General features: G+C 49.0%; 1 protein-coding gene across 3 annotated transcripts in view; it reads left to right on the top strand.

The window, feature by feature from the left end:
* Positions 1-5159: 5159 nt before the first annotated feature.
* LOC144110190 (mitogen-activated protein kinase kinase kinase 1-like) overlaps positions 5160-12102 on the top strand; it is a 92509-nt gene continuing 85566 nt past the window's right edge. For 2 of the 3 annotated variants that reach the window (XM_077643029.1, XM_077643026.1), the window contains exon 1: positions 5160-5558. Coding sequence is in view for 1 of the 3 variants with exons in the window: in XM_077643028.1 (XP_077499154.1) it covers positions 9065-9078 (14 nt within the window). In the remaining 2 variants the exon portion in view is untranslated. Of the gene's footprint in view, positions 5559-9049; positions 9079-12102 lie in introns of those variants that run through there. The other variant, XM_077643028.1, reaches the window with a different exon arrangement.

The following is a 12102-nucleotide window of genomic DNA, read 5'->3' as shown; positions in this document are numbered from 1 at the left end:
ACGCCGCGAGCTTGCGTTCGGCGGCGCCTTCTCGTGGAGTGGCTCGCGACTCGAGCCACGAACTAAATGATGATGATGTCCTCAGACTGAATGGCAGCCACGAGCTAGCCGCCGTGGTTCCTCTTCTACATCCTCCTCTTCTCGTTTCAACGGCATGAAGTGGCTCTGCGGCGAGATTTAGAGAGCAGAGCGATGTTCCATAATGCATGTTTCAAGTCTCATTGAACTAAAATAGCTAGCTACACGTATAGTCTGTATGTATAGCAGTTGGGAGACGCAGGTGGCTGATGGTGCGCATGTTCATGTAGCGGGGACATTTTATTCGTAATGCAAAACAGGTTGTAGCACATGCATTCAACTCATCGCTCAGACAAGAATGCAGAAGGAGCGTGCGCAAAAATCTTGGCCGAAATTAGCTAATTCAATACCTCCGGTCCATGCTTCCCACAAAAGAGGGCTGTCCAGTGGCGCAGGTTTTTGGTCATAGATCTTGTGCCGCCTTGACAGATGGGCCGCATTTCGATGGAGGCTAAATGCAAAAGGCGCCCGTGTGCTGTGCGATGTCAGTCCACGTTAAAGATCCCCAGTCGGTCGAAATTATTCCGGAGCCCTCCACTACGACCTCTTTCTCTCTCTTTCTTCTTTCACTCCCACCTTCCTCCTCTCCTTCATGGCGCGGTTGAGGTGCCGACCTAGAAGTGAGACAGTTGCAGAGTAGCCTCCAACCCCGGATCTCATGAGCTCCCTCACCTGACGTGTGGCTTTCAGTAAAGGCCAGCGAAGACTGAGACATTCAAGTCAAGGACCATTGAATGGTCCTATGCCGTACGAGACCTGCAGGGTCTGGAGATCACCTGCCGACCACCACTCTCTCTTTCGTTCGATATAGATTTCACTCACTCACCGCGCCTATTCCTTTCCTAAAAAAGTGATGGTGATGAAAACATTTTAATTGGAACTAAAATTGCTGGTCGGTCCCCCTATTCCGGGAGTCCTTTGGATCTCTCAGGCGCTGTGGCCCTCTCGGTCAGCTCCTGATAAACATTCGTGCCTGAGCTGTACAGCATTTCCTCTGACCGCTCCGTCGTCAGTTCTTTTATCCTTTCTATTTATCTCTTGTCTTGGCAGGCCCATTCCACGCGGTATAGTTCCGCCTCTATGCCACAGTGTGCGCATTGTGGCTGACAGTCCTCTGGGTGTATTGCGTAAAGTCTTTTTGGGCTTGAGTACGTATTTCTTTGTATTCTTCCAACAGAAGTGCCGTGTCCTGTCAGATAAACTCCGTCGGACTCGCCTACAGAAGAGGCCTATTGTTTCTTTCTGACTCTTCGCAAAATTGGTACTGAATGCTGTGTTGTACACCTGCGGCGTATGTTCCACCCTTAATTTTCTGCGGTCAGTTTTGATGATGCGGAATTTTTATGGCGCAAGGGCATCAGTGGCCAAAGAGCGCCATGGCATAAGGTATTTTTCGCCCCAAATTCGCCCCATTTCGCCCCAAATAAGCCGGACCAGGGGAAAGCTTGTACACATTGTATTACCTGTGCGTATCCGGCGGCACTGAAGATAGAACCCCCCTCCCTACCCATGCGAAGCGGATTCTCATTCTCATACCACTAGGCCACCGCTGCGGCTGAGGTCAGTCTGAAACATTACAGGTGAATTTCGTAATGTGTCAGACATATTTAAAAATTATGTGAATTGCTTATACACACAGTTCTGGTGTTTCGTTGTCAATTTGCGGCGTTTTCTTGCGTGCGCTATTTCGTTTTGTCTTACATAAGCATGCATAAATTGACCACATATTGTGTACTATATTACTGCATCTGTTCAAAATTGTCTCCAGGGACTTCTTTTGCGACAGCGCAGATCACGTGCCCTTTCGTATTCTTGATAATTGGTTGCAATATTATTCAGTGAACCTTGCACACAGATGTTGACTCTGCGAACGGCCGCAAAAAAGCAAGCGCGCCCATTTAATCCCCGTTTCTCGCTTTGCATTTCTCTCCCGGCCGCACATCCACTGGAGAGACAAAATCTTTAACATTAGTCCTCGTACTGCGTAAATTAGGCATCCCTTGTTCTGCGACTGTATAATCATAGCCGACTCCTTATATAACTGCGCTCATCTTTTATACCGCGTCTGCTGAATTGCAGATGTCGAAGAGTTCAAGACTCTGGCTTCCACGTCTGTGCGCTCTGCCCGTTTGATTTCGATGCCCGGACATAGGAGTGCTTGCATTTGAATTCAGTTCCTGACAACTTTTGAAGGCGGGACTTAACGGTCTCAAAGCATGGATCCTACTTGTTTGCATATCACCGTAGACATGGATGCTTCGGAGGCGCAGGCTAACATTTTTTTTTGTGAGTCTGCATTGACTTTGTCCCCGGAGTATCAGCACCTTCTGTTCGCGTGAAACGGCAAAGACTGTCGATCACGGCAGCTGGAAGGCTGTAGTGCTGTTTTAAAGGCTCCGTTACTCGGAAAACCCGGCGTCGGCGTTGTGAGCCCCCCCCAAAAAAACAGGGTGGCGTAGGGTCACCCAGGTAGAACCACCCACAAGAGAAACAATCCAGGTGGGCGACCTAGGTCACGGGACCTCTAGGCGGCCTAGGTGGGATTGTCAGCAAACTGCCCATCTTGGCGGGTGGCTCTTAAATGAATGATTCATCGCGAGAGGTTGCTCGGGAAGTGCAACTTGGGTTGCACAAGCCCCACCGGTGGCAGCGCCTGCCATCGCAGAGCAGTTGGGCATCACTTAATCGCTGCAGCGTGGATGGACTGGTGTGAAGACTCCCAGGGATCTGTGAATGCAAAGTTTACAATGAGCAATTCCGCATTTATGGGGACTAACTCATTAACGCTGTCGCGTCATATCCTGAAGGCGGAGCCTAAGTATCCTCTCCAATTTTTAATTATTTCTCTGTACTGACATGGACTGGCGATCTCTTATTGTGGTCCTATTATGCGCTGTAGCAGAGCCTAATATTTTATTGATTAAGTGATTGTTCGACTGACTGATACACTTAGCTCTAAGGCTGCTGTGCTGTAGTGAATTCTGAGCTAGCATAACTCGTCCAACAAATTGTTTAGGAAGAGATGCACTCGTTTGGCGAGTGGGCTCGTCGTGCGACTAAATACCGTAATTGTCGAAATATGAATGCACAAACGGGAACCACAGCTTCACACGTTAAGCTGCAAGTGTATAGTTTCACAGAGAATTCAAATTAAGTCACACCATGCTTTATGAACAGCTTTGCAGCTGTTCAACATGTTTATACATTTGGGTACCGACCCAGAAATGCTGTCTATATGCCAAACAAAATTCCCTTCTAGAACAGAGGCAGCAACACCATTGAAACTTTGCTAAATTTCTTGCCATTAAATTACAACTCATTTTCATCAATCGTCGCTTATAGTTTTTTGTCTTTTTGTTATATAAGCCCCCGCCCTTATTAAATTAGTCATTTACGTTACACAATTCAAGTTTAATTTTATTGCTGAAAGCTCGGGGCCAATTTAATTCGAGTTTGGCGCATGATGGCCTTAGTTGCCTACGTACCCTACAAAACATACAAGAGCCCATTAATTTAACCCATTCCGACGAGATCCATGGATAATACCGCATAACAGGTACGAGCGATTTTCCTTTTGAGGATTGAAATAAGTGCACAGTAGTGTACTGAGCTAGATTAAACTTAATGTGAAGCAGGCTCGGCAGTTTTTTTTTTTAATTCGAAACCGCAAGATCTTTGAAGTTCAGCGTTCAAGGCACCACTATTCTTTATTTCTTCAGCGACATTAAGCCGAAAAATTTGACATGCTCGGCAATTTGGGATGAAGCATTCGTACAGGTTGTCTTTAACCGGGTTGCGTAACCTGAGTTTGAGGATTGAATTTCCCGCATTATGTGACTTCAGTTAAGCCTCCGGATGGCTTTATGTGAATCACTGGTGAATCTACTAAGCAATGACAGAAACAAAAACAAAGCAAAAAACAAAGCAATCAAGTCCCCTGTGTTTCGCTGAAGTGTGGACGTGTAAGAACTCGCAAACGTTTCGCTCTTCCTTGAGGTGAAAAAAAAGCAACGATAGCTCTTCTGGGATCTACCGCACTGTAAAAACAATGTGAGGGCGAGGGTGGTGTCCCGAACCGTGCTCCAGGCAAACATTTTTGGTCTGTGCAGCCCGTTATGAATTCCCGCTTTAAAGCGCTAGTTCCTGGGTTCCCAGAGTAGACGTATTTTCTGCAGTCTAGAGAGACTTATTTTAATTGTCGTGGTAAACGCTACTGCATCGCTTTCTTAATATGCTTGGCTTACATTAGTTTTTGTACACTGATGCAAGAACACGCTGACTCGTTTTAGCAGTGCATATAGATAACAATGAAATGTTATAAGTGCAGGGCACATAATTGCATGCAGTGCGTGTCAGAAGTTAATGCAAAGTGATAATTGGGGCTCAACTCGTGACTGTTTCTGTTTTGTCTCACGTAATGGCTCAAACAACGCACACATACGTACAGACACAATAGACGTTTTTAGCATACCGTAGACGTACTTTCCCTCACCCCAACAATGCCACTACGCATGTGCAAGAGGGGTCCGGTAAACCGGTATACGTCTGCGGTAGTACGTCTCCGGTATGCTAAAAACGTCTAATATAAGCACCTAGCCTCTCGTCCTATAGTGCCCTGAGGGTTTGTCTTATATGTTTATTACTCAGATTATCGCCAGAAGTTGCCGACTACAAAAAATAACTCGAGCTTTTAAGCGACTGTTAGTGAGGGTGAGGGAGGGCCGACGATGTGAGGGCGAAGGCGAGGGAGGGCCAGCAAATTTTTCGAAGTGAGGGTCGGGTTGAGGGAGGACCAGATAACTTTTCAAAATGAGGACGCGGGTGAGGGAGGACCATGGATTCAAATGTGAGGGTGAGGGAGGAAAAGTAAAAATGAGAAATGCCCACATCTGGCGTACCGTCCCTTTGCTTCAGTTTTAGGGCCATCGCACTGATTTGAAAATTGGCGCCATCTGCGCAACCAGTTTCGTTTTCGTTGCGTAGCGGAAGTACAGTGCAGCGGAAGTTGCTGCGCTGGAGAAAAGAAGAGAGAGAGAGAGGGCTAGAATCAGACGCCGCCAGGCGGAGGCTTTCGGTACTACGCAGGAGGGAAATGTTGGGTCTCCGGTGAGGGCCGACAGTAGGAGAACGATCAACGTATACGCGTTTCTGTTCAGTTTTCCTCGCTAGTTGCGGCTTGTTTTGTGTGGTCAGTTTATCCGTAGGCTAGTTTCCCCCCTTTTCTGCTTTCTCCCGAGGCGCATCTCGTGCGGCGATAACGCTACGTGTGTGTGTACGGTACGTGCGCGTTGCTTGTGTTTGTTTACTACGCTGTCGACCTCTCGCCGCGGCCAGCAGCAACAGCGCGGCAGCACCGCCGCGCGTTGGCTTCGCTCCCACGGCTCCGGCCTCCGCGGCCGGTTAATGTGCAGCGACAGCGCAGCGTACCCGCTGTGGACTGCAAGGCGGACTCGAACGATGTGATCGTCCTGCGTTTATGGGTGAGTTGCGAGTGATTTTTTACGTTTTTTTCATCCGTGTTTTCGTGTCGTGGTCGCCGCATGTCGCACGCGTGTGTTTGTAGCGACATGGCGTGACTTACATTGTTGTCGACGCCCTCGGCGACAGTGATCGAGATCGCCCGCGCTCGTTCGAGGTCGCCGCCACGCCGCTGCTTCTTTATTCCCTGCTGTGAGCGGCGGTGGAACGGTACGGCCGTTAGGCTTAGCAGGGAAGCGCGGGTTCGGTCGGTCTCCGGTGAGTAGGAGGTGCCGCCTGTGCAGCGCGCGCAACGAACCGCCGATGGCGGGGCGCCGGTGAACCCCGGGTGTGATCGACTCGATCGCGAACACAGCGTGTGCTTTTCGCGGACTGTCACGCGCCACGGTTTGCGTGTGCGGTAGACACCGCCCAACGCGCTCGCGCGCGCGCGCGGAGAAAACGGAGGAGGGAGATAGTACGAGATCGTAGTGCATACAAAGCGGCGGCGGTGTGGGGAGCGATGCTATCGGCGAGCAGCGATCCGAGCGTGTAATTCGAACGGGTGGCGGCGGCGGCAGCCGGGCCACCGCTCGCTTCGCAGCCCCGCGCAAATGTTTGTTCTTGTTTAGTGCTTGCGTCGCGTGTTCTGCTAGCTTTCGCTTCGCTCTCGCGCGGTTTTGTCTTGCAGCGTCTGTTAAGCCACGGCGCCAACAACCTGCGCCGCTGGGGAGAACGGCTGTCTGCATGCATCGCGTTGGCAGACTGCCTCGGGCCTGGGCGCACGGAGCGTGGCAATAAAAAAATAAAAATAAAAGCAGCAGCGTCGATCCAGGGTGAGATGAGAATGGGGGGCTCGGCAAAAAGGAAGTAAAGGATGATATGAGCTGCGCACTTGCAGATCGTTAGCCGTGGGCTATGGTTTTTGAGCGTCGGACCAGCTTGTTTATGAACACGACGTGGCCACCGGCTGTTAGCGCGTCAGGTGGATTTCGGGCTCTTCTTTTTTTTTTTCGGTTTTCTTCGTACGTCAGGGAGACGTATCGTTTACGAATGTTTTTGCCAACGACGCAATGCCCTTAAGACAGTGTCTATGGTAGTGTCAATTACGCCGGCAGTCTGAATAAAACCCGTGCCGAAATTCGGAACTCGCCTCTGATTGGATATAGCGAAGAATGTGACATTTCGCAATGGAAACCGATTTTTATTTCTTTTAGGTACTTTAGTGTCGTCTATCAGGAGAGAAAACGCTGTGCGTTCCTAATGCGTTCTTTCTTGGCCGGTCTTGATGCAGACCTTATCTCCGTTAAAGCGCGAAGCACAGCGGTCGACATTTCCTCCTCGACATTTGAACGGCAGTGCATCTTGTATTTGGAGACATTTGCCTGTGCTCCCCAAAAAAATTGCTTAAATGGGCCGTTGCTTAGTTTGCCCCCCCCCCCCCCCCCCCCTTTTGTTTCGCTCTTAAGTACTCGATAATCAATACAACCATGAAATCGAAAGAGAGGTACTTAATTGTAGTGAATCGTAATCGAGCTGGAACGTTTTTGTGTATTTTATACCTTGCATTATTTCGTTTTTTTTTCTATTGGCAGGTTTTGTTGAGTGCTGGACTCTTGCAGATCGAACAAAATTGGATCGCCTGGTGTATCTCATGCAGTGCTGTTTTTTTTTGTGTGTCGAGCGCTTTCGGGTGATCTCCAGTGTTCAGTAAGGTCAACCCGAGTTTCACCGAGGCTTGCGCTCCAGATTTTTGCAAGTGCATACGTTCGAGCTTGCGGCTTCCATGCAAAAGCACAGCTTTTGTCTGACGGCCTAAATGTTGGCGTAACCGTACGTTTTTTCTATCTGGGCGTTATTCATTTTATTTCTATACCATCGTCATCGAGGAAACAACGGATATATTTTTTTCTTTTTTGTTATGCAGCAACAATGTGTATTCGAAGGCAGCTTGCACAGGAGCATTATCGGGCGTTCACTTGAATAACATGGCTGTTTTCTGCATGGTGTACCGCTGCTGGCGAAAGCCATCCGTTAGGGCGTTGTGACAGAAAGCCGTTTGGTCGTCCTAGCTGGGTCCATGAAAACGGAGATCCGGTTCGAGATCCGGATGTAAAAATAATAATAATTGGTTTTTGGGAAAAGGAAATGGTGCAGTATCTGTCTCATATATCGGCGGACACCTGAACCGCGCCGTAAGGTAAGGGATAAAGGAGGGAGTGAAAGAAGAAAGGAAGAATTAGAGGTGCCGTATTGGAGGGCTCCGGAATAATTTCGACCACCTGGGGATCTTTAACGTGCACTGACATTGCACAGCACACGGGTGCCTTAGCGTTTTGCCTCCATAAAAACGCAGCCGCCGCGGTCGGGTTTGAACCCGGGAACTCCGGATCAGTAGCCGAGCGCCGTAACCACTGAGCCACCGCGGCAGATAAGGGTGTAAAAATGAAAATTGGTTTTGGGGGAAGGAAATGGCGCAGTAACTGTCTCACATATCTCGGTGGACACCCGAACCTCGCCGTAACGGAGCGGAGAAAGGAGGGAGTGAAAGAAAGGAAGAAAGAGGTGCCGTAGTGGAGGGCTCCGGAATAATTTCGACCACCTGGGGATCTTTAGCAGCTACTGATCCGGAGTTCCCGGGTTCGAACCCGACCGCTGCGGCTGTGTTTTTATGGAGATAAAACGCTAAGGCGCCCGTGTGCTGTGCGATGTCAGTGCACGTTAAAGATCGCCAGCTGGTCGAAATTGTTGCGGAGACCTCCACTATACGGCACCTCTTCCTTTCTTCTTTCACTCCCTCCTTTATCCCTTCCCTTGAGGCGCGGTTCTGGTGTCCCACGATATATGAGACAGATACCGTGCCATTTCTTTTCCTCAAGCACCAATTATTATTATTATTATTATTATTATTATTATTATTATTATTATTATTATTATTATTACCGTGCACTGACATCGCACAGCACACGGGCGCCTTTTGCGTTTCGCCTCCACCGAAACGCAGCCGCCGTGGTCGGGTTCGAACCCGGATACTCCGGCTTAATGGACGAGCGCCTTAACCACTGAGTCTCCGCGACGGGTATCCGGGTGTCTCTTGCGGCCAGTTTTCAGAGATTAGCCGCCGCGGTGGCTCAGTGGTTATGGCGCTCGGCTGCTGACCCGAAAGACGCGGGTTCGATCCCGGCCGCGGCGGTCGAATTTCGATGGAGGCGAAATTCTAGAGGCCCGTGTACTGTGCGATGTCAGTGCACGTTAAAGAACCCCAGGTGGTCGAAATTTCCGGAGCCCTTCACTACGGCGTCCCTCATAGCCTGAGTCGCTTTGTGACGTTAAGCCCTCACAAATCAAATCAAATCAGTTTTCAGAGACTAGTACTCATAGACTGAGGTGCCGCATATGTGCCTCGGAGTCAGCTGCTGGCTGCACCATGCAGTTTTCGGTGACAAGGTTTTGGAGTTCGTATTGTCGCCCCCAGGGGACTCGACGATCTGTTACCGCGTTTGGGGCCACTCAGCATCGCGGATTTTGAATGCACGGCCTGGAGTAAGTTCCTCAAGTGGTTGGCATTTGAACAGTTGTTTCCATAACCGGGTGGCATGATGGTTGTAAAAATGTTGGACACTTTGGGAGGGGGATTGATGCGGTTGGGTTCCCTAGTCTAGGACTCCATTAACTTTCACTGCTGTCTGTACTTTGCAAGAAGAAAATAGTTATAATTAGGTATCTGTGGCCGTTTTAACATTGCCGTGTTTTTTTTTCCTTATATCCTGGCAGTTTACGCCGCCGCGCTGGCTCAATGGCGCTCGGCTGCTGACCCTAAAGACGCGGGTTCTATTCCGGCCGTGGCGGTTGAATTTCGATGGAGGCGAAATTCTAGATGCCCGTGTACTGTGCGTTTTCAGTGCACGTTAAAGAACCGCAGGTGGTCGAAATTTCCGAAGGCCTCCACTACGGCGTCCCTCAAAGCCTAAGTCGCTTTGGGACGTTAACCCCATAGACCAGACCAGAAAAAACTGGCGCCAAATCAGACAACACACAGGAAGACTGGAAGAAAACTTTGTGTTCGAGTGCTGGGCACGATCGAGAGACGTTGTGTACAGCACTTTTGTTCTATTCACGTAGATAAAATGCATTGCCCGTTGTCCCTCGATCGCGAAGCGGAGATTCTGGTGGCAGGGCTACTCTAAAACGTTCCTTAATCGGACGGAAGCAATTTTTCTGGCTTTGAAGTTAGACGGGTGCGCACAGAGCCCTTTGATCACGTTGTTTTCGATTGATGCATCAAAGTCGGATGTTGTGATTGGGCCAACATTTGAGGATGGATGGACGTACGGATGGATAAATGGGCGAACGGACTAAATGACTGTAGAAATTGAATGCCGGCACTCTCAAACCGTTTAGACCATTGTTTTTGTGGAATAAGGGGTACGCATTTGTGCCGATATTATCGTAGAAAGACCTCATCTGTGATACGTATCGGTTCCTCAGTCGTTTCGACGTATAATAAATCTTGCATTAAAATTGCAAATCGCTTCGTGAAGTATCATGAGGAAGTTGACTGATGAAAAAAGGCTTAGAAGCTCAATTTTTCAATTTTTTTCCCTCCCCAAAATGGGCCGCGACGAACTTTGAACCCGCACTTGTAAAAACGCAGAATGTCATGGAGGCCTATTAGCGAAAGATAAAAATACGCTGAAAGGTTCTATTGGCATTCCTTTAGTATTCTGTATGCAAAAATATGGTACTTAGGTGCATGCAACGTTGCCCGTTTTCCGGCAAGAGGCGCGCCACTAGCAAGCATGCAGTGTATTCTTGCTTCCAGGTTAGAGATAAGCTTAGGAATGGTCATTTTTCTATACACCGAATTATCGATATATATCGAACTATTTCGCTACCCCCTTCGAGCTCTATGTATCCGGGTTTACTGATGTTCAAGATGTCGAATCTTGGATCTTTTTTTTCTCTATGTCACTGCCCTGCTTTTAAGCCAGGAATAATAATAATAATTAATAATTGGTTTTTGGGGAAAGGAGATGGCGCAGTATCTGTCTCATATATCGTTGGACACCTGAACCGCGCCGTAAGGGAAGGGATAAAGCAGGGAGTGAAAGAAGAAAGGAAGAAAGAGGTGCCGTAGTGGAGGGCTCCGGAATAATTTCGACCACCTGGGGATCTTTAACGCGCGCTAATATCGCACAGCACACGGGCGCCTTAGCGTTTTTCCTCCATAAAAACGCAGCCGCCGCGGTCGGGTTCGAACCCGGGAACTCCGGATCAGTAGTCGAGCGCCCTAACCACTGAGCCACCGCGGCAGGCGGATTCAGGGACCGTGAATAATGTTTTCCACCGGCTGTACGGTTTCAGTCGGTTTTATCTTTTCAGCGAGTCGCACACCACGTTACTGGGCGTTTTGGAGTCGTGTGAGTTTAATTTAAATAAGTTATTCGGCTCGAGACCTGTGTGCACCTTATTCGTATGTAAATCGATGTTAATACCGGCCACGGAATATCGTAACCTTTCACCGCTCCACAGACGACGCTAATGTTCGATCTTTCTTTATTTATTGAGTCGCACTAATGGGTGCCTACAACCCCGACCCCGGCGGAGTGGGCACGGTTGCTGCTGACGACAGTGGCTTCGCGGCAACGTGCTTTATTGAAACGACCGTTTATCAGAAGGACGGCTTCTCTTTTTTTGTGCAAGCTTTTTTTGCCGGTTACTGTTATGTTATGCTGTGCGAGAGTTTCGATAACCTTTGCTTGTTCGCCTTGCCTTCATCGGAATTTTTTTCGCCGCGCTTTATCCACATGTTCTTTGTTTTGTTCGTTTGTACATTTGGTGTCTAGTAACAGCATTGTTTCTGAAAGGACTGGTAACTTCGGTATGTAAATGATAATTTAATGGATTGGATTTGACGAAAACTCGGTGGATTCGAATCAAAGCAGAATTTTGAATAAAGTCACACCGCTGATTCGAGTGTTTGCTTAACTGCTTCGATGGGTAGAGGAGGCGATTGACGTCATAGCCCGTCCCTCTGACGTCACGGACTCACGTCTTGGCGATTGGTCGTGGGTAAAGCTGGAGTCAATGCGATGAAGATTCGCTGCATGCGACAACAAAATGAACGGTCCAACTCGCTACGGGCATTGCTGTTTAAAACTCCCACTGTGTGACGTCATATTTGCCGTTCATCCTTCACTGGTCGGAAATGGAGCCGCTTCGTTGGGCGCACCGATTTGGTGACCGGCGGGTTTCGATACGCGTGACAATTGTGATGCACCTTACACGCGTCTAACACAGGCGAGCACTCTTGTAGGCTTGTAGCAAAGCGAGCGCAGACGGCGGCTCCAGAAGCGAAAGGTCAAGAAACATCCGACGTGCGTTACGTATGTGGCATCGATCACTTAGAATGCAGCAGGAGCCGGCATATTACCCCATTGTGCTTTCTCCACTCGCCCTTATTTCTATGTTTTCTGTTTGCGTGGTCGCGCGAATTGTTTAAGCAGCCAGCCCGCGGGCAACTCTTTGTTTGTCCGTTTTGCGGATACGGCTGTTCGAAGCGCGCGA

The sequence above is a fragment of the Amblyomma americanum genome, chromosome 11 (assembly GCF_052857255.1).
Source record: "Amblyomma americanum isolate KBUSLIRL-KWMA chromosome 11, ASM5285725v1, whole genome shotgun sequence".
Lineage (NCBI taxonomy): Eukaryota > Metazoa > Arthropoda > Arachnida > Ixodida > Ixodidae > Amblyomma > Amblyomma americanum.
This window is presented reverse-complemented; position numbering and strand designations above follow the sequence as displayed.